This window comes from Oryctolagus cuniculus, chromosome 18, assembly GCF_051225735.1.
Source record: "Oryctolagus cuniculus isolate XC-2025 breed Fujian yellow rabbit chromosome 18, ASM5122573v1, whole genome shotgun sequence".
Taxonomy (NCBI): Eukaryota; Metazoa; Chordata; class Mammalia; order Lagomorpha; family Leporidae; genus Oryctolagus; species Oryctolagus cuniculus.
In genome coordinates, this window is record NC_142884.1 from 7,061,336 (window position 1) to 7,084,359 (window position 23,024).

Sequence of the window (23,024 nt, forward strand, 5' to 3'; positions counted from 1 at the left end):
GAGAATCCACTGGGTTTGTCTGACACTCAAAACAGTATGTTTGAAATCACAGAAAACATGGGGGTTTTATAGCAAAAATGCTTTGCCAGTATTTCCTTCCTTTCTATTCTCCAGTAAATACAGGAAGCTAAAGAGAATAACATCCATAGACATTCACAAATATATGAAGAAGCTGTGATGTAGCAGGCATGTTTCATGTTTCCCTTAACTACCACATCAGACATGTTACCTCCCCAATTCAGTCCATTTGAATGTGTATCATGATTTTATCTCCCCATGTTTTTCTTTATGCTTGATTTTTAGCAGTCTTCGTTGATTACATGGTTAATGAGAAAACATAACATAGGAGTTCAAATTTATGTGTTTGTCTTTAGAAGAAAATACCCACGGCTTTTTCCTGAGTTGTTATCTATTAGCTGCCAATTCCTGAGTGAGACTTTAGATCCGTGACCCTGGACAGTGCATGGTGTGATTCCTCCATGTGCTCAGTGATGGACAAAGTGCTCCGAGTCCCTACTTGATTTTTCATAACTTCAGACATTTTATGCCCCAAATGTGACATGATAATTGTTTTTTGTGATATTTCCTGTTAAAATGTTGTCTTAACTTTATCTCCCACATACAAGGGAGAACAGGCAGTATCTGTGATTCTCTGTCTGCCTTATTTACTCAGCATTACATTCTGCAATTGCATGAATTTTGTTGCAAATGGTAGAAGTTTGTTCTTTTTTATAGCTGAATAATATTCAATTGTGTGTTCCATTGCCACATTCTCTTTATCCATTTATGTTATGATGGATGCCTTGGGCAATTACGTATTTTGGCTATTGTGAACAGTGCTACTATAAACATGGAAGTGCAGCTGTCTCTTTGATACAGTGAATCCTGTCTAATAGGTACATGCTCAGAAGTGGGCTAACTGGATCATATGGCAAATCTTTTTATATTCTAAGAAATCTGTGTACTGTACTGTTTTCCACAGTGGCTGCATTAATATACATTCCTACCAACAATATATAAGAAAGTGTATCCAAGGAAATATGTGATATCCCAAAGAAGGAGGTACCTCTTTCTGAAGGGAGGAAAGAACTTCGACTTTGAATATGGCCTTGTCTAAATAAGATCTGAGTTGGTGAACTCAAGAAGCTTCCATAGCCTTGGCAACTCATGACAAACTGGTAAAGCCCCTATGGAAGTCAGTCTGGAGATTCCTCAGAAACCTGAAGATAACCCTACCATACAACACAGCCACCCCACTCTTTGGAATTTACCCAAAGGAAATTAAATTGGCAAACAAAAAAGCAGTCTGCACCTTAATGTTTATTGCAGCTCAATTCACAATAGCTAAGACCTGTAACCAACCCAAATGCCCATCAACAGTAGACTGGATACATTATGGGTTATGTACTCTATAGAGTACTATACAGCAGTGAAAAACAATGAAATCTGGTCATTTGCAACAAAATGGAGGAATCTGGAAAACTTCATGCAGTGAAATAAGCCAGTCCCAAAGGGACAAATACCATATGTTCTCCCTGGTTGGTGACAACTAACTGAGTACCAAAAAGGAAACCTGTTGAAATGAAATGGACACTATGAGAAACATTGACTTGATCAGCGCTTGTCCTGACTGTTGATGACCAACTTAATACTTTATCCCTTTTAGTACTTTTTTTGTACTACTTAATACTATACATTGAACTCTGTAATTAACACACAATTATTCTTAGGTGTGTAAATTTAACTGAAAAGTGATCTCTGTTAAATATAAGAGTGAGAATAAGAGAGGGAGGAGATGTACAGTTTGGGACAGGCCCAATCAGACTTGCCCCAAATGGTAGATAAAAAAAATGTGCCAGGGCCGGTTTCTGTCCCAGTTGCCCCTCTTCTAGGCCAGCTCTCTGCTGTGGCCCGGGAGTGCAGTGGAGGATGGCCCAAGTGCTTGGGCCCTGCACTCCATAGGAGATCAGGATAAGTACCTGGCTCCTGGCTTTGGATCAGAGAAGTTCGCTGGCCGCAGCGCGCCAGCCGCACCGGCCATTGGAGGGTGAACCAATGGCAAAGGAAGACCTTTCTCTCTGTCTTCTCTCTCTCACTGCCCACTCTGCCTGGCAAAAAAAATGTGCCAGGGGACTCCAATTCAATACCTTCAAGGTGACATGTACCAATGCCATCTCACTAGTCAAAGTGATCAGTTTTGGTTCACAATTGATCATAATGATAGGATTAAGAGTCAAATGGATCACATAAGCAAGACTAGTGTCTGCTAATACTAACTGATAGATTTAAAAAGGAGAGAACTATCCAACATAGGAAGTGGGATACACAGCAGACTCATAGAATGGCAGATGTCCTAAACAGCACTCTGGCCTCAGAATCAGCCCTTAAGGCATGTAGATCTGGCTGAAGAGCCCATGAGAGTATTTTAGGCATGGAAAGCCAAGACACTCTGGCAAAAAAAAAGACCTAAATGAAAGATCTCTGTAAATGAGATCCCAGCAGAAAGAATGGGCCATCAAAGAAGGAGGTGCCTTTCTCTAAAGGGAGGAGAGAACTTTCACTTTGACTACGACCTTGTCTAAATAAGATTGGAGTTGGCAAACTCAAAAGTCTTCCATAGCCTTGGCAACTCATGACAAAAGCCTAGGGTGATTACTGATGCCATAAACAAGAGTGTCAATTGTTAAGTCAACAACAGGTGTCATTGTGCACTTACTCCCCATGTAGGACCTCTGTCCTTAATGTGTTGTCCAATGTGAATTAATGCTATAACTAGTAGTCAAACAGTACTTTACACTTTGTGTTTCTGTGTGGCAGCAAACTGTTAAAAGCTTTACTTAATATATACTAAATCGATCTTCTGTATATAAAAATAATTGAAAATCAATCTTGATGTGGATGGAATGGGAGAGAGAGCAGGAGATGGGAGGATTGTGTGTGGGAGGGAAGTTATGATGGGGGAAAAGCCACTGTAATGCAAAAGCTGTACTTTGGACATTTATATTTATTGAATAAAAGTTAAAAAAATAAATAAAGTTGATTGAATGTTGGTATATTACTGGTGGAGTACCATCCTAATTCCCAGCAGGAGTTAAATATATTAAATAACTACACTGTGATGAGCTTTGAAAAGAACATTGAATTTTCCAGGTTTCAAACTAATAAGATTCTGTAGATACAACTGCCAAGATGAAACTTTGAAATCAATGTAGATGAGAAACTTTCACAAAGGTCAGGGAAAATACATGGAGTGACAATACCATTCTTGGCTTTCAAATATGTTCTGCACCAAAATAACATTTTCTTTTTTTATTTATTTATTTTTATAACTTTTATTTAATGAATATAAATTTCCAAAGTACAGTTTATGGATTACAATGGCTTCCCCCCTATAACGTCCCTCCCACCCGCAACCCTCTCCTTTCCCACTCCCTCTCCCCTTCCATTCACATCAAGATTCATTTTCGATTCTCTTTATATACAGAAGATCAGTTTAGCATACATTAAGTAAAGATTTCAACAGTTTGCTCCCACACAGAAACATAAAGTGAAAAATACTGTTTGAGTACTAGTTATAGCATTAAATCTCAATGTACAGCACACTAAGGACAAAGATCCTACATGAGGAGTAAGTGCACAGTGACTCCTGTTGTTGACTTAACAAATTGACACTCTTGTTTATGGCCTCAGTAATCACCCTAGGCTCTTGTCATGAGCTGCCAAGGCTATGGAAGCCCCCTGAGTTCACCGACTCTGATCATATTTAGACAAGGCCATGGTCAAAATGGAAGTTCTCTCCTCCCTTGAGAGAAAGGTACCTCCTTCTTTGATGACCCGTTCTTTCCACTGGGATCTCACTCGCAGAAATCTTTCATTTAGTTTTTTTTTTTTCCCCAGAGTGTCTTGGCTTTCCATGCCTGAAATACTCTCATGGGCTTTTCAGCTGGATCCGCATGCCTTAAGGGCTGATTCTGAGGCCAGAGTGCTGTTTAGGACATCTGCCATTCTATGGGCAAAATAACATTTTGACTTAGTTTGTTTTTCCAAGAATTTTGATGATCTTTTGCATAGTAAAAATATGAGGATTAATATACAAAAAAGAAAAATGATGTAATTCTCATCAGTTGAATAGACAATATCTTATGAAAATAAGTACAATGTAGAATTTCATAGTGATCTGGTAGAAATTACAGTAGAAATAATGAAAATGTGAGAGGATTCATGAAAATAACACAAGAAGATAAAGCAGAGATGAGCTTCAGGCAACAACAGATGCTCAAGAGTGTATTCTAGAAGGGTGCCCACGAGTCAGGTACTGGGAGCAGGCCGGTGGCCTGGACTAGAAATAGTCATGGGGTGGCCAAAAGGGGCTCCATCCAAAGACCTCTCAGAAACTGTGGATTATCCCCCTTCTTTATGCCTGTATTCAGCCTAGGTGAGGTACTAGGAGTTTCTGTCCTAAAGGGAGTTGGAGCTGAGCTTGCAGGGGAAGCTTTGCTTCAGGTGAGTGAGAGCTGCCTGTGCGCTGGAGTGGTCTTGTCTGGGGGGCTTCCCTGGGCCAGGACTGGAAATCCCCAGGCTGGGTTGTGTCCTACAGCTGAGGGACAGGGAGTGTCACCCTGCCAGACCTCCAGGGGGCCTTTAGCTGTCATTGACTTTACAGCCAGGGTTTGTCTCATGTCATGTCCTACACACGGGAACGTGCACATCAGAGTAAGTAGATTAACAGAGCTTATCTTAATCATATTGACATTGCTTTGTATTAATAAATTTCCAATATTACTTTGTATGAAACATATAATTTTATTTTATATTTCTGTATGTGTGCATACAAAAACACATTGAAACACAAATAGATAATATCAGTACACATAGTAATAACCACACAGAGAGAGAGAGAGAGAGAGAATATGTCTCTCAGTGCCTATCCCTTCAAGGTGAATGGAAGGCTCTGCCATGACAGTTATTTCCTCACCTAGGAGATGGGAAAGTGCACCATGGAACCTTTCTCTTGCCCACATGCACAACTGACCTCTTCACATAAAGATACAAAAAGCTCCCTCGACAGATCTCACCTCCATGCCATGATATCCTAGACTGGGTGCTCTGTTCATAGTCATTACTGCCTTGGTGTCTGTTGTAAGCAGAATATACTTCTGTGCTCCCCTGCACCCACTCCAGATCAAACTGGATTTCTATGTAACAGTGATCAAAGCAACTGATCTCCTAACCAGCCTCTGATTTCAAAGGACTCCATCCCCTTGGAAATGGTATACATGACCCACATAGGGTTCTCAAGGCTGCTGTACCAGGAAACTAAGTTTTCCTCCACTGAATTCCTCACTATTCACTGCTCCATGGAGGCTTTTGTCATTGTCTGTTTTGGAGCACACATGAAATGTTGCCCCTGATTTGTGGCGCTTGTGTTACATTCACATAACTTGCTAATTTCTGACAAATTGATTATGTCAGATCCAGGTGCCACCTATGAATCCTCCATAATCTCCACATTTCTTTGTAGAGCCGGGAACATGAATAACTTTTCCATAATATAGTAATTAATTTGATAATTACACAGAAAATAATTAATAAAATTTTATTACTTATTTTAGAGCAAACATTCAGGCTGTCTTGTTGAGCCACACTGTGGTAAAGGAACTGCTTGCAAAACCATGTTTAAACTCTCAGAGGCATTGAGGAATAAAGAGCTCACATTGTGGGAACAGGCATTTGGTCTGGCAGTTAAGAGGCAAGGCAAGACTATTCTGTCCAAATCACAGTCCCTGGGTTTGATACCCAGTTCTGATCCTGATTCCAGAATCCTGGTAACCCAGACACTGGGAGGCAGTGGTGATGGCTCAAGTAATTGATTCCCTGGCTCCCAGCTTTGTCCCTGAGCCAGGGCCAAGGTAGATATATGGAGAGAGAATCAGATTATGGTTAGTTCTGTCTTTGCCCCTTAAGTATGTAAGTAAATGAATAAATTTTATAACCATTGATGATATAACCATTGTGAATACATATACAGTTGACACACTCATGGTAAGCAGGAGATTTCATGTCCCTTCTGGGGGTACAGCAGAGTCTGGGCACTCTGGAGTCATGGCTCATGAGAATGTAGGGGCTCACGGCTGGGAAACCCACAGGGATTAGTACAGAGGTGTTCACCAGCCACAAACTGGGATTTTTCAGAACAGTCAGGCAAGTGTGAAAGATGGAGGAGAGAGTGCACAAAGGCACAATGGTGCACACCAGGATGAGGATGCTCTGGGTGGCTCTGGACACTGGGGAGGACCTGGAGGAGGCATTGGTTCCATGGATGTATTGTACCTGCTGCTTGTGCCTGTACAGGGTGAAAACCATGGAGCTGCTGGACCACAGCATGAAGCCCACAAGAAGAACATTTTGGAAAAATAGTACAGCTGCACACAGGGACTCTACGTATTTTCCAGAATTCACAGAAACACAGTACACATGATCAACTTCCTCTGTGATATTTTTGTCAGTTATTCTCTCACGTATGTACAGACGTACTTGGATATTCAGTATCATGTTCAGTATCCAGAAGAGTATAATGAAAGGGCCACTGTATTTGGGAGATTCTGCTTTAAATTCTGCCCACCTGGGTTTCTCAGGACTGATTGTGATGGCCTGGGAGATGCTTAGGAGGCAGGTGCTGCAGGTAGACATATCCCTTCTCACTCTTTGTACATAGAACACAAGCTTGCACCCAGCATCACTAAGGAAATCCTTCATCCCCAAAGCTGTCATGGTTTGGGGGACTCCTCTAACAAGAATGAATAAATAATTGGCTACAGTCAGATGTTTGATGATCAAATCATTGGATCTAAATTTGCATCCTGTGAAGTAGAGATAGAGATAATGGGAAAGAAGAGAAAAATTCCCCAGGATTCCTGTAATAGTTTGTGATAAGTAGATCATCCCCATTATCAAATCTCCAGTGGCCATCCCATCAGCTCCCAATGTCTGATTATTGTCTCTGAGCCTGAAATTTCTATATGGGAAATGAGGCATTAGCTCCACGTATTAATGTCAAGTGAAACTCAGCTTTCTCTGTTCACATTGTTCGCCAGTGGCATCATTTCACCATTACAGATAACTGCTTAATATTTATCCTCTGTGAAAATGCTTCCAAAGAGTTGAACTGGTAGTCTTTAAGGTTACTCATCTAATCACTGGTATAGAGACACTAGTAGTGATTCCTTTTGGCTAGCAGTATTCATTAAATTGGTTATAAATTTATTACACAGGATGATCCAAGCAAGGGATCCTTTAGATGTTTACTTCATTTCTTATGTGCAAAGTGGAATGTTGAGCCTGCTGAGCTTGTACAAAAACAGTTCAATTGACTACAGTGTTATTCTAAGATAGCTACTTAGCTATGTTCTCCAAATAACACATGTGTAGGCTTAGTTATTTTCCTGCTTTGTCAATTTCTCTTAGACTGCTAGTACTTTGCTTTGTCATTTTGTTTGTACAGTTTTAGCTTATGCTTAAAGATTTACTCCATAAGACAATGCCAGCAATGTGTGAACATTAGGTGTTAACATGTAGATAACCTTATTATGGTATAACTTCTGGGTTCTTTCTCCTTGAAAAATTGTATGTAATTCAAAATTGCCTGTAGAAGACAATGGAAACACAATTTGACTTTTATACTAGGATAAAAATAAAACTCAGGAACATATATTGTTCCCTACCCTACAGAACTAACACCAGTACCTGGTGAAATTGTGTATTGTAGGAACTGACAATGATTACTTTTGTGTAATATTTTTATACCTTTACTAATATTTACATGAAAGCATTTTCCATAAAGGCTAAATTTTGAAAGGTGTTGAAATATAAAGTGTCTGCCACACAGAACCCTTAGGGTCAAATGATGTGTATTTTATCATTTGGAATTGTGGAGCTTCCAGTTGAGAGAAAATACTTTCAATCCAGAGAAACTCAGGTGACATATTTACACCTGAAAGCTGCCATATCCAGCCAAACACCCCAGGTTAACACTGCCTTTTCCTTAAACAGACTTCTCTTATTAAAGACGGAAGAGAATCTTTCCATAAGTAAGCAAACTTCTGTTTTCATTAGACAACTATGAGTATCTCTATTAGGTATTCCATACAGCCAAATTAGAGAAAACTTTTCTATTCCAGGAATTGCCACTGGGATTCCCTGTCTCTTCCAGTTTATGAAGATTCCTGTAGGTTTGTCCCAGCCCACATCACAGGTCCAGTGCATCTCTGCTGTTTATGAAAGTGGAGTCCGCAACTCCTGTACATAGACTGACCAGTAGATTTATTTGGAACCTAGCCCTTAAGTACATGAAATATCAAATTTCATGATTATCTTCATTGAACACCAAGAATCAAAGTCACTGTGCATGACACCAAATTCCAAGGAGTGGTGCAGTGTGTGGGCCCCCACTTCCCTGTCGTATCTCAGCAGGCATCTCAGAATCCTTCCTCCTTCCTATGAGGCTGGGGCACAGGACCAAGCACAAGCACAGACAAATCCCCTTTCTCATCTGATCACTCACCCAGACTCCTGATATACCTACTCATTTGAAGCATCTTTCTTTCATGCTGACATAGAAATTGTCCAAATTCTTTGAGCTGTTGGGATAAGCACCTGCCTGAAGGTCACCATAGTCAGGCCTGAGTGGCATGGAGGCAGCAGGGCCACTACAAAGGGTGTGTACCTGTGACCTCACCTCCCTGCAGAGCTGCAATTATCTGTTCACCCACAGCTGCCTTGAAAGTGCAAATTGGGGTACTGAGCATAATTGTGAAAACTTTTCCCTTCCATAGGTACATGGAAGTTTCTGAGTCCTCATACTTGAAACTATGATGTAACAGGTGGAGTTATTTAATTCCTTCAGCTCTTACCTACTCCATTCAACAGAATTGAATGGTTATCCTGGGCTTTTCATTTTCTTATTAACTTTTAGTACCCTCAGTTGATTTTGTAATTGATTAGAAATACAAAATATGAGTTGAAATTTCTTCCTTGGATGTTTCTATCAGCAAATCTACTGTTTTCCCAAGTCCACTCTATCATTCCCAAATTTCCAAACCAAGGCTGTAATGACAGACATTACTTAGACTGTTGGTTGGGTCCCTGTGCTCAGTGGTGGACTAGGAGCCAAGATTCCCCACCTGGCTTTTTATATGTTTTGAATGTCTCTGTTCCCAAATCTGACATTAGATAAATCCCTTTCTTGTAACATTCATGAAGTAGAATACATAATTCTATTTTAAGAGAATTAAACATAGCACTGCAAAATGTAAAGTCCAGGACGCTTTTGCGGTTCCCTTATCAATTCTTACAGAAAGTGAAGGTGGTAATATTTTATGTATATATTGACAATTTTATTAAAAATCTACTTTTCATTGAACTAATTCACTGGATTCATAATGTGTGTGTTGCTAATCCACAGTGTTATGTATAATGATCTTTCTATAAATTCATCAGACAGTGGGTGTATAGGTTGCATCCATGTCTTGGCTATTGTGAACATGCAGTAATGACCATGAATATAGATCATCTCTGCAAGATTCTGATTTCATTTGCCTTGGATATATACCCTTAAGTGGGTTTCCTGGGTCTAACAATAGTTTAATTTCTTATTTTTTTGAGAAATTTCCTGCTAATATCAGCAATAACTGTATCCAGTATACTTTCCCATTAACAGTGCACAGGAAATCACTTTTCTCCACATGCTCCCCAACATCTATTTCCTGTTTTTTTTATTTGCTCTTTTCTGTCCTGTTCTTTATTTAACAGCCACAAAACTGTGAATTGATGCTTCTATTATGATTTCTATCTGCATGTACATAGCAATTCATCAAGTTGAGCACCTGTTCATAAACCTGTAAATCATTGGAAATTCTGTTTTGGAAAATGCTCATTCAGGTTCTTTGTCCATTTTTTAATAAGCATACTGGTTATTTTGATATTGAATTCTAGGCATTCATTACATGCTTTTAGATATTAATGTATAATTAGATATGTAATTTGCAAAAATTTCCCCTGAATCCATAGTTTCCTTTACATTTTATTGGTTATTTTCCTTGTTCTGCAAAAACTATCTATTTTTGCATTGTTTCCTTAGTTTTTTGTGTCATATCTAAAATTTCATTGTCAAGATCAATGTCAAGTAGTTTTCCCCCCTAGGAATTCTTTTTTTTTCAGGCCTTAAATTTAAGCCTTTAATTAATTTTGAGGTGATTGGGTTTATGGCGTATGATAATGGTACAATTGAATTTTTTTCAGTGTAATTCTCCAGTGTTTTTAGCACCATTTATTGAAGGGACTCTCCTTATTCCATTGCATTTTCTACAGAACTTGCTGATGCTTAGGGATCTCCATTCTGTTCATATAAAGGTCGTATGTTAGATTTTAGAACAGTACAATAGTGTTGGCATCATGTGGCTTTATAATATATTAGGACACCAGAGACAAAAACCAGATTTGTTCTTCTTTCTTAATATTGTTTTGACTTTTCAAGGTCTTTCATTGTCCACATGAATTTGAACATTTTTTTCACCTGTAAAAAGTACCATTGTGATTTCCATAGGAATTGAATCTCTAGATCATGTGATAGTATGTATATTGAGAAATATCCCTCCACTCCTGAAACACAGCATATCTATTCATTTATTTGTGTCTGCTTTAATTTTACTCATCAGTCTTTTATGGTTTTCTGCATACACATCATTCAACTTATTCTTTAGGTTTATTCCTAAGTATTTTGTTCTCTGTGATGATATTGTAAATGTGATTACTTTCCTATTTTTGTTTTCTAATCATACTGTCAGACATTAGAAATAAAACTGATTTTTGGCTGGTGCCATGGCTCACTAGGCTAATCCTCTGCCTGCGGCACTGGCACACCGGGTTCTAGTCCAGGTCAGGGCACCATATTCTGTCTCGGTTGCCCCTCTTCCAGGCCAGCTCTCTGCTATGGCCTGGGAGTGCAGTGGAGGATGGCCCAAGTCCTTGGGCCCTGCACCTGCTTGGGAGACCAGGAGAAGCACCTGGCTCCTGGCTTCAGGTCAGTGTCATACACCGGCTGCAGCACGCTGGCCGCGGCAGCCATTGGAGGGTGAACCAATGGCAAAAGGAAGACCTTTCTCTCTGTCTGTCTGTCTCTCTCTCACTGTTCACTCTGCCTGTCAAAATAAAAAATTTAGAAAAGAAAGAAAACTGATTTTTACATATTGATTTTTACCCTGCAACTGTACTGGATTTATGATTAGTTCTAACATTTTTTAGTGGAATCCTTAGAATTTTTGCATATGAGATCATTCTGAGAGAAGTAAAAATTCTTTTTTAAGAGATTTTTTAAGATTTGCATATTTATTTAGGTGGGGTCAAGATGGTGGAATAGGAAGGGAGCACACTAATAGTCCGGGAAGAGACAGTTTAATACAATGGAGATACTGCAGGTTCAAGAAAGAGTTGGGGAAGAAACAGCAGAGGAAACTCTTCCAGAACAAGTGATTCATGGTGGACCTGCGTGGAGGGTGTGGGAACCCACGGCTCAGAACCCCAGCGGCAGAATCTATGCACCAGCCCTGGAATGTGAGGTGAGCTTAACCTCAATAGACCGAGACACTGGCAAGAAAGCAGAAGAAGGAGCCTAGAATGGAGCTTGAAGCCCTGTGGGGGAAAGTTCACCAGGCTAACTAGAAGAGAGAAGGAAAAAAAAGGGACCAGTATGAACACGAGTTTCTCTCTCTCTGCTCACCTCTCAAAGGTGAGCAAGACAAAGAGCAGGCACCATTTTGGTCATATGTAAAAGCTATGCAACCTCAGGGCTGTGCCCGCCCACTACCAAGCAGAAAAACCTGACTCTAGGGGGTGAAATAACAGGAGATTAGGACATAGTGAATGTGTGGAGCTAATGAACCGAGACTGTGAAAAAAGAGATGGTGGGTGAGAGTACTCACGGAGTTCACGTGAGTATTCTCCAGAGATGCTACAATTCGGTAACCTTGGCACCCAGTGAGAGACTGCAGAAGAATTTGAGCCCACACTGAGGGCAGAACAGATTCCCTGTGTGGTCCTTGGAAAAGAGCAGGCAAATGTTATACCAACAGGAGCCAGAGATCAGAAGCTGACTACCTTCAATTATGTTCAGCTGTGTGGAATTACTTCCATGCTGAATCAAAAAAAAAAAAAAAAACAGAGAGAGAGAGCGATTTACCATGCCTAACCTGGGAGTGTCACCTTTGGCACACCCTTAACCCTGAGGAACCAAACAGAGCTCTCTGGCCACACCCATCTCAAGCCTCTAAGGCTCCATCAAAAGCAGACAGTCCACTTAATACACTCATAGTATAACAAGAAAAAAGTACACCAAAGTGAGGGAAGAAGAATCCAAAGAATATCTCAATAATGCCAAGCAACAAACACAGAAACTGAGGAAACAAGAAAAAGGAAGACATTATGATGCCCCCGAAAGAACAAGACACCCCAAGCCAAGATTATGAAGATGAGATAGAAGAAATGCAAGATACAGATTTTAAAAAATTTATAAGAACATGTAGAAGCTTTCAAAAACAAATGCTTGAACTACATAAATCCTTACTGGACAGGATAGAAAATCTCTCGTGAAAATGAAATCTTAAGGAGAAATCAAAATGAAATGCACAAACTAGTACAACAGGAAAGTGTGATAGTGAAGAGAAATCAAAATGAAATGAAGAACTCAATAGATCAAATGACAAACACATTAGAGAGCCTTAAAAACAGAGCCAGTGAAACAGAAGAGAGAATATCAGACTTAGAAGACAGAGCACAGGAAAGTATACAGTCAAACCAAAGAAAAGAAGAGGACATTAGAAATCTAAAAAAATATTGTTGGGAATCTACAGGATACTATTAAAAAAAAAAAACAACAATCGGGTTCTAGGAGTTACTGAAGGCATGGAGAGGGAGAAAGGATTAGAAGGCCTTTTAGTGAGATACTAGCAGAAAACTTCCTGGGTTTGGAGAAGGACAGAGACATCCTAGTACAGGAAGCTCATAGAACCCCTAATAAACATGACCAAAAGAGATCCTCACCACAACACATGGTAATCAAACTCACCACAGTGAAACACAAAGAAAAGATTCTAAAATGTGCAAGAGAGAAACGTCAGATTACTCTCAGAGGATCTCCAATTAGACTCACAGCAGACTTCTCATCAGAAACCCTCCAGGCTAGAAGGGAATGGTGAGACATAGCCCAGGTACTAAGAGAGAAAAACTGCCAGCCCAGAATATTATATCCTGCAAAGCTCTCATTTGTGAATGAAGGTGAAATAAAGACCTTTAGAAATTTATTTGAAAAAAAAAAAAAGAGTTACAGAGAGAAACTAGAGACATTCTCTATCCACTGGCTTGCTCCTCAATGGCCACAATGACTGAGCTAGGCCAGGCTGAATTCTGGAGCCAAGAGCTTCCTCCAGGTAACCCACATTTGTTTAGGGACCCAAGGACTTGGACCAGCATTCCCTACTTTCCCAGGTGCATTAGAGAGAGCTGGATTGGAAGTGGTGCAGTCAGGACTCAAACTGGCATTCATATGGGATGACAACAATGCAGGGCATTGTTTTAATGCAATGCACCACAGTGCTTGTCATGGGTCATTTTCTTTTAAAAAAATAGATTTATGTATTTATTTGAGAGAAGAGATACAGAGAAAGCAAATGAATAAGGGGAGGGGTCTTCCATCCACAGGTTAACTCCAAATGGGTGGAATGGCTGGAGCTAGGTCTATCTGAAGCCAGGAGCCAGGAGCTTCTTCCAGGTCTGCCACATGGGTGCAGGGACCCAAGCATTTGGGCCAACCTCTACTGCTTTTCCAGACTGTTGTCAGAGAACTGGATCAGAAGAGGAGCAGCCAGGACTTGAACAGGTGCCTATATGGGATACCGGCACTGCAGGTAGAGTCTTAACCTACTACACCACAGCGCCAGCCTCAGCCCTGGTTCATTTTCAAAAAAAGATGCTTAAAGGTGAGTAGACAGCTAGCTAGCCTAACAGCTTCTAGATGTGTAGATGGTTATCTCTGTAACTATAATATTCAACAAGTGCCGGCGCCATGACTCACTAGGCTAATCCTCCGCCTTGCGGCGCTGGCACACCGGGTTCTAGTCCCGGATGGGGCACCGGATTCTGTCCCGGTTGCTCCTCTACCAGGCCAGCTCTCTGCTGTGGCCAGGGAGTGCAGTGGAGGATGGCCCAAGTGCTTGGGCCCTGCACCACATGGGAGACCAGGAGAAGCACCTGGCTCCTGCCATCAGATCAGCACAGTGTGCTGACCACAGCGTGCCAGCCATGGTGGCCATTGGAGGGTGAACCAACAGCAAAGGAAGACCTTTCTCTCTGTCTCTCTCTCTCTCACTGTCGACTCTGCCTGTCAAAAAAAATATTCAACAAGTAAAAAGTAGGAAAACCATAGTTCCACAGGAGTGAAAACTAGTATTAATGAGGACTAGAAATAGCAACCATATCACAAGATGTCCACTTCATTCCTATACATTTCTTTGTATTCTATGTTAACTGCCACTTATCAGAGAAAACATATGATACTTGTCTTGGGGGCTGGCTAGTTTCAGTCAGTGTAATGGTTTCCAATTGCATCCATTTTGTTGCAATAGAAATAATTTTGTTCTTTCTTACAGCTGAGTAGTATTATATTAAAAAAAAGCTGAGTTGGGGGAGAAAGAGAGAGACTGATGGAGAGATGAAAGATCTTCCACTTGCTGGTTCATCCCCAGATGGCTGCAATAGCCAGTTTGAAGCCAGGAAACAGGAACTCTATCCTGATCTCCCATGTGAGTGGCAGGGATACAAGTTCTTGTGCCACCATCTGTTGTGTTCCTAGGCACATTAGCAGGAAGCTGGGTCAGAGTAGAGCAGCTGGGACCCAACTGGCACACTGCTTTGGGATGCAGGCATAGCAAGTGGTGGCTTAACCTGCTGCACCACAATATCAACCTAAGCAGGCCCAACTTTTGCCTCAGAAAGTTTGTTTTATTGCTTAAGTAATTAATCTGCTCCAAATAAAGACACTATAACTATCTTCTAAAAATATTCATTTAAGAAAAATCTTTGAAAATATAGCTTAGTGCCTGGAACTAATGGTGATGACTTGGAGGCAGGTGACACCAGTGGTTACATCCGTGCACATAGAATAAAAATGTGAACCCAGTATCATGGAGGAAATGCTTCATCCTCAAAGCTACCATGGCTTTGGAACTCCTTTAGAAGAATTACTCAGCAATTGGCTACAATCAGGTGTTTGATGATCAAATCTGTGGCCCTAAACTTGCAAGAAGAAATCTCCCAGGATTCCAGAAGTAGTTTGTGATGAAAAGATTATTCCTATTGCCATGTCTCTGATGGCCATTCTGACAGTTCCCAGTGACTGCTATTTGTCTTCTAAGCCAGAGATTCCTGCATGGGAACACGAGACAGGAGCCAAGTGTGTCACATCAACTACAACTCCATATTCTCCACTTATTAGTTCCCACTGAGAAATCATGAAGTATTTTTAAGCACTAAAAATAATTAAGCACTAACAACAAAGTAAGGACCAAGGCTATGAAGGCTATACATGAAGATAATCTTACAATCTTAAAATTCCATTAGGTACTAAGTACTATTGTTTTCATTGGAAATATTGGGAAAAAATGAGATTAAGGTTAATTATTTGCCTAAATTCAAACCTTTCTTATGGGAAAAAAAAACAGAGCCTGGCTGCAGTGTTAAAAACACAGGGCATGTAAACCCTATGGTAACTGAACAGTGTGAGTACCCGTGCTTTTCTAATTATACGGATGCATATTTAGGAACTTGCATATCTTATTTTACCTTAGATTGATGGCAGTGTATAATTCTGGCTGCAGCAAGTTGACATCTATGTGTCATGATATTATTGCATAAGTCAGTATCAATAATGAGTAAAGTTTTGTATATCTTAAAAAATAGAGATGCCCTCATTGTAATATACAAAATTCTATATGGATCTGCTCCATAACAAATTGTATTTTAAAATACACCATTGCCTCTATATTCAGATAACAACAGGAACTCAAATTTACTTCTTCTTCTTTTTTTTTTTTTTTTGACAAGCAGAGTGGACAGTGAGAGCGACAGAGAAAAACTTCTTCCCTTTCTCCGTTGGTTCACTCCCCCAATGGCTGATGCAGCTGGCATGCTGTGACTGGGCACTGCGCTGATCCGAAGCCAGGAGCCAGGTGCCTCTCCTGGTCTCCCATGTGGTTGCAGGGCCCAAGGACTTGGGCCATCCTCCACTGCACTCCCGGGCCATAGCAGAGAGCTGGACTGGAAGAGGAACAACCAGGACTGAATCCAGCACCCCAACCGGGACTAGAACCTGGGGTGCTAGTGCCGCTGCAGAGGATTAGCCTATTGAGCTGTGGTGCCAGCTTCAAATTTACTTCTATGCCAACAATAAAATATTGCCTATTATGGGAATCATTGAATACAAACTATATCTTCCCTGAGCTATGGGAGAGGAGACACCAATATGTGATGAAATAGTGTAAGGCAAAGGTTCAGTGTTACTGATGTCAAGAATATGCTTATCTGTTCATCAATAACTGGCTAAAGAAAAACTGTTAGCAAATGAGGTAAGATTAGTGTCACATTAAAATGTAAACACCTATGCAATAGAGCATCTGTAAAGTGTGACACATTATATATTTGATAAATGGATTTACAGAATTTGGGATTGATAAGAGAATACTTTACAATTGGAGAATATATCAAGAGACTTATTTGTGCTCAACATCTGCTATCTGAAACTCACTATTAAAATGTTATTTCTTTGAATGCTGCTTCTCTAACTTGAAGATGAATAAAAGTCTCATCAAAATGAATAAGGCAGACACAGAAAGAGAAATATCATGTTTCTTCTTTTATGTGGAAGTTAATCTATGTAATATAAAAATTATTTGGATGTCATATTATTTTGGAACATGGAACTAACTGATTCTCTGAGAAGGGCCCATCAGAGATTCTACATAGCAAGATCTTGTTCTGTGACATAGGATCACTAACACCCTTGGCAGATACTTAGGCATGAAAATGATGACCACAGACCACAGAAACGTCAGATCAAGGACTGTGATATTACCATTACTGAGACAATGTTGAGAGCAAAAGAAAGGAAACTATAATATGACATTTTCAAAATAACTGGAAATTTATTCATCTTATTGGAAAACAATATGAGCTGCTACTCATATGACTACAGATTGATTTTGAGTAGATCTGTTTTAAATTTAAAGATGATTAATGAAATAATGTAAATTAAAGAAGAACGTATCTGTGGTCTTACAATAGGAAAAGTTCTCTGGCAGAGAACAAAAATTATAAAATATAAAAGAATAAATGATAAATTATCATATAAAATTCAGCCACTGCTTGGGACATCCACAACCCCCATGAATGCCTGGGATTGAGTCCTGGGCCTGCTTCCCTTTCAGCTTCTTGCTAATGCCCCAGGGAGGCAACAGATGGTGGCCCACATGCTTGAATTCCTGCACCTACTTGGGAGACCCAGATGGAGTTTCTGGCTTCTGGCTGCAGCTTGGACCAGTTGTTGTACTTGTGGGCATTTGGGGATTGGACCACTGGATAGAAAGTCAATCTCTATCTCTGTGTCTCCCTATCTGCCTCACAAATATGAATAAATCACTTAAAAACAAATATATGTATGTACATATATATATAGTGCTATTACAGATAATATTTTGAAAGACAGCAGAATAAAAATTTGAAAAATTAATCAAGGTGCTTCAAAGGAAAGGCCATCTAACATTTATTAAACATGTGAAACATACTGAACTCCATTAGTAATCAAGCAAATGCAAATAAAACCAGTACATGAAATCATCACATATTCAAAGAAAAGTTACAGAAATTACCAAATGTTGGCAACATGTGGATAAACCAGAATACCCACAGACATCTGGGGAAAGGGGCAGGTGAGAACAGGTTTTGTGAAGCATTCTATAGTAACTTATAATGTAGAGGCAATGTAGAGCTATGAGCCTACAATTGCCTAAGCAAATATATGAGTAAACCCAATAGATATTCATACATGATTATCCAAGAAAGAGTTCCATATTTGTATCCCAGTGCTATTCCTAGTAGCCCTTAATTGAAAACCACTTAGATGAATTTCAGTGGTGGAGTGATGATATTAATTGATGCTCACAAGAGGGAACCTTCAACAGCAATGATCTTGAAAATCTATAGCACATGAAATAATACAGGTAGCAAAACCTCATAAGGAATGAAAGGTAAATAAGTATATGCTATGCAATGTTACATATGTAAAATTTTAAAACAAGTTGAAGGTTACCTATCTTAGACATAGAACAGTGGTTACCCAGTGGCAGTAGTCACTGATGAAGGAAAAATTGGCTTCTCAAGGGAGGCAGCAGATATAACTGTGTTTTTTAGGATGCAGATGTTGTTATAGAGGTATTCTGAGCGTGTGAACTTTTAGGCTCTCTGAATTTATGACATTAAATTTTGAAAAAAGAGGACAACAATAAAAATAAGTTGGCATGCCTGCATCGCAGCTCACTAGGCTAATCCTCTGCCTTGCAGCGCCGGCACACCAGGTTATAGTCCTGGTCGGGGTGCCGGATTCTGTCCCAGTTGCCCCTCTTCCAGGCCAGCTCTCTGCTGTGGCCAGGGAGTGCAGTGAAGGATGGCCCAAGTGCTTGGGCCCTGCACCCCATGGGAGACCAGGAGAAGCACCTGGCTCCTACCATCGGATCAGTGCGGTGTGTCGGCCACAGTGAGCCAGCCACAGTGGCCATTGGAGGGTGAACCAATAGCAAAGGAAGACCTTTGTCTCTGTCTCTCTCACTGTCCACTCTGCCTGCCAAAAAAAAAAAAAGTTGGCAGAGAACGAAAATTCTTAATTTATATAATATAAAATTCAGCCATTGCTTGGGACATCCATATCCCATATGAATGCCTGGGACTGAATCCTGAGACTGCTCCCCTGTCAGCTTCTTGCTGATGCCCCTGGGAGACAACAAATGGCAGCCCATGTGCTTGAGTTTCTGACACCTACTTGGGAGACCCAGATGGAGTTTCTGGCTTCTGGCTGCAGCCTGCAACAGTTTTTGTAGTTGTGGGCATTTGGGGATTGGACCAGTGAATGGAAAGTCAATCTGTCTCTATCTATCTATCTATCATCTATCTATCTATCTATCTATCTATCTATCTATCTATGTATCTCTGAGTCTTATTCTCTCTCTCTGCCTATCAAATATAAATAAATCATTTAAAAACAAATACATATATAGTATTCTTACAAATATACCATGTAATTTACCATCATATTATACAATCTATAAATAAAAGGTATAAAATATTTAAAATATTTAAGAAAGTAACTTGGAATAAGTTAAGGTAGAGTTAGGAAATTGACCATGTGAAGTCCATGAGTGTATAAGGAATGGATGAATCCAATCACAAATGTATATCCTTTTATATCAACCATAAAGAACTAATTAATCCTAATAGTCTATCCAGTAGATATGTTTTCAAGGTATGTATATTAAATACAAGTAATAAATGGGAAAATCTATAGCATGTAATTTAAATCAATTAAGTACTTGTCATGGTGATATACATTTAAAATAAAATAGACCTTCAGATTAAAGCAAGTTGTTATTATTTTAATTAGCATTATTTTTAATTTCTTTTTTCATTTTTAATTTATAATTTTCTAGTAGCATTGACTGATGGAAAACAAACATAATGTGATTATACATATGTATACACACATGTGAATAAGAAGACATGTACATGCAAATATGTACACATATGCACACACAAATATACTACTTTTATATCTATATGTATCAGGTGTTTCTAAGTTTTTCATATGAGCTAATACCATGTGGTTTCTATATTTGTGGCACAATATTACACACACACACATTAGGCCAGATTAATTTTACTTTTCAAATATATTGCATAAACCTTATGATGTAAAGACAAGGAAAGCATTAGTAACATATCTCACAAATTGAAGAACTATTGATATTACTCTTTTGAAAATGTTCAGGCCAAAAATGCTACAGAAACCAAATGGATTCATGTCTTACCACTTCCAAAGGCTCCCCTCACACTCCCTCCACCACAGGATTATTTCCTGACTTGAGAGACAGGAGAGGGCACCATGGGACCTGCTTCCAGCCACTCAGCCCAACTGGCATCTTCACATCACAGAAACAATGGATGTACAGATCCCTAGCCCATGCTATTTACACTCTGCAGAATCTCTGTTTTCAACAGGCAACATTCCCTTGAACTCTGGAAACTCAGTGAAAACGTCCACTTAAATGAGCAACTCCAGTTCAGTCTGAATTCATCTACATGCAAATGACTACTATTTCTCCAAGAATATCAACACACTAATACTCTGAAACTGAACTACCCTCCAGTTAAACTCCATGCTATGCATGATTCCATGGGAGAGTTTTTGTTTCTGCCATTCCACAGCTACTTGATGTCTGGACATTTTACTGTGCCAGATGAAAGTTACACTCTCAGGGACTTCTCCATGTCACCGAGGAATCTGTTGTTTTAGCCTTATATAACATCTTAGCTCTTCCATTGTAGCAAAAAATAAAATTTCAGTTACATAGATATTACTGTGATAATATCTCACATTTTTCTTAAAAATACTATTCAGTAGAAGAGAGAGGAGAAGAAGGGTGGCAGTGTGGGTGGGAGGGAGGGTAGGGTGGGGAGAATTACTCTATTACTAAATCTGTACTTATAAAATGCATGAAGCTTGTATACCCTAAAATTTAAAAATGAATAAAACATGACTTCCAAAAAATAAAATTACTATTCAATTAAGTTTATTTTCAAGCAGAGCTCAACTCTCCTTAGCCAGGTTCTATTAAAATGTCTGCTTCTGAAATGTGCCTCCTGTCTGAGGAGTAATAAAAAGTAAGCGGCCAGCCACTGTGAATATCCATAGAGTTTACTTCTCAGAGCACAGAGGACTTTGCTGCTAGGATCCAGGGAACGCAGTGTGTGGATACCCTGGAGTCATAGCTCATGAGAATGTACGGGCTGATGGCAGGGAAACACCCAGCAATCAGTGTGGAGGCATTCACCAGCCATATTTTGCGAATACTGAAAAAAGCTAAACAAAAGTGAAGAATGGAGGACAGACTGCACAGCAGTACAAAGGTGCTCACCAAGACAAGGATGCTTTGTGTGGCTCTGGACCCTGGGGAAGATCTGTGGGAGAGAGCATGTATGTATTGGACCTGCTGCTTGTGCCTGTACAGGATGAAAACCATGAAGCTGCTGGCCCAGAGCATGAGCCCTACAAAGGCAACATCACGGAATAACATCAGTGCTATGTGCAGTGAGACTGTGATTTTCCCATGAGGCATAGCAGAACAGTAGTCATAATCCATTTTACTTGTGATAGTACTGTTTTGCCATTTGCCAGTGACATGCAAGAGTACCATGACATTAAGCATCATGTTCAGGATCCAGCAGAGAATAGTGGAGGGTCCAACGTACTTGGGGGCTTTTATTTTAAGTTCCATCCACCTGGAGTGTCTAGTGCTGATGGTGATGGCCTGGAAGACACTCAGGAGGCAGGTGCTGCCAATGGACACATCCCTGCTCACTCTGTGCACATAGAACACAAGTTTGCATCCAGTATCATTGAGGAAATGCTTCATCCCCAAAGCTGCCATGGTTTGGGGGACTCCTTTTGAGAGAATGACCAAGGCATTGGCTACAGTCAGGTGTTTGAGAATCAGATCTGTGAGCCTAAACTTGCATCCTGTGAAATAAAGGATGAGATAATGGAGGAGAAGAGAGGAATTCCCCAGAATACCAGCCAGCGTCTGTACTAGAAAGACCATTCCTAGGGCCAGGTCCCTCAAGGCCATGCTGTCAGTTCCCAGCCTCTGCTGCTCATCTTCTGAGTGAGAACCCTGCAAGCGAATATGAGGCAGTGACCACACAGTATTCTTGTTTACCTCAGAAAGATATGGAGAAGCTAAGTAGGGAGAGTTAATGATGTGTCTAATCTGAACAACATGTGTGGCTCAAGTGGGGGCTTGGAATTGGCTGGCTGTTCAAAGCAGTGCACTTGAAGGTGATGCTACAGACCTGTTTGCTGTGTTCTTCACATAATGCAGGTGTCTATTCAGTTATTCTCATACCTGGTGATTTTATCTTAGATAGCTGATTTTATTCCTTTGTCTGTAAGTCTACAAAACTGTATAAGAACTGAAGCTGAAAGTTAATACCTGCTATGGGTAAGATTTATATATCTTAACAACATTCAGATTTAGAATTATGAATTAATTCTGTAAGGAGTTATTCCATATCTAATTGTATTTAAAGAATAAAAAATTCCCTGTTTATTGAGAAGGCCTTCAACAAGTATTTCTTTTTTTCTAAGATTTATTTACTTACTTATTTGAAAGTCAGGATTACAGAGAGAGAGAGAGAAAGAGAGAGAGATTCCATCCACTGGTTTACCCTCTGGATGGTTTTAATGGCTGAGGCTAGACCAGGGCAAAGCCAGGATCCAAGAGATTCTTCTGGGTCTCCCACATGGCTGCAAGTGCCCAAGGACTTGGGCCATCCTCTGCTGCTTTTCCAGGTGCATTAACAGGGAGCTGGACTGGAGTGAAGCAAACAGGACTCCAACCAGCACCCATATGAGATGCCGGTGCAGCAGAGGGCAGCTTAACTCACCATGCCACAGTGCCAGTGACAAGGATTTCTTCTATGCCAAATAGAATTGGCATCTGTCACAGGAATCACAGAACACTTTGCTGCACCCTAAACTATGCGACATGAAATACCAGTATATGGTAAAAGAGTGGAGAGTAGAAACTAAAAGTTACTAATTTCAGATCATGTACTTACATGGATTAATACGTTCACAAGTAAAATCAGTAGAAATG

The 23,024-nt window shown here is 40.0% G+C and overlaps 2 protein-coding genes across 2 annotated transcripts; both read right to left on the reverse strand.

Annotated features, from left to right (window-relative positions):
• Positions 1–5,940: 5,940 nt before the first annotated feature.
• On the reverse strand, positions 5,941–6,969 carry LOC149120740 (vomeronasal type-1 receptor 4-like). Its single transcript, XM_089319777.1, has one exon. It carries the CDS (start codon positions 6,967–6,969, stop codon positions 5,941–5,943), a length of 1,029 nt encoding a protein of 342 aa, XP_089175903.1.
• Positions 6,970–21,071: 14,102 nt separating this feature from the next.
• On the reverse strand, positions 21,072–21,995 carry ORYCUNV1R1539 (vomeronasal 1 receptor oryCunV1R1539). The gene has a single exon (NM_001167228.1). The coding sequence runs from the start codon at positions 21,993–21,995 to the stop codon at positions 21,072–21,074; it is 924 nt and encodes a 307-aa protein (NP_001160700.1).
• Between the last annotated feature and the right edge of the window lie 1,029 nt (positions 21,996–23,024).

Excerpts from the sequence above, each read along its gene's own strand:
- LOC149120740 (XM_089319777.1), bottom strand. The coding sequence starts at position 6,969 with ATGGCCACTGGAGATTTGATAATGGGGATGATCTACTTATCACAAACT.
- ORYCUNV1R1539 (NM_001167228.1), bottom strand. The coding sequence starts at position 21,995 with ATGGCCTTGAGGGACCTGGCCCTAGGAATGGTCTTTCTAGTACAGACG.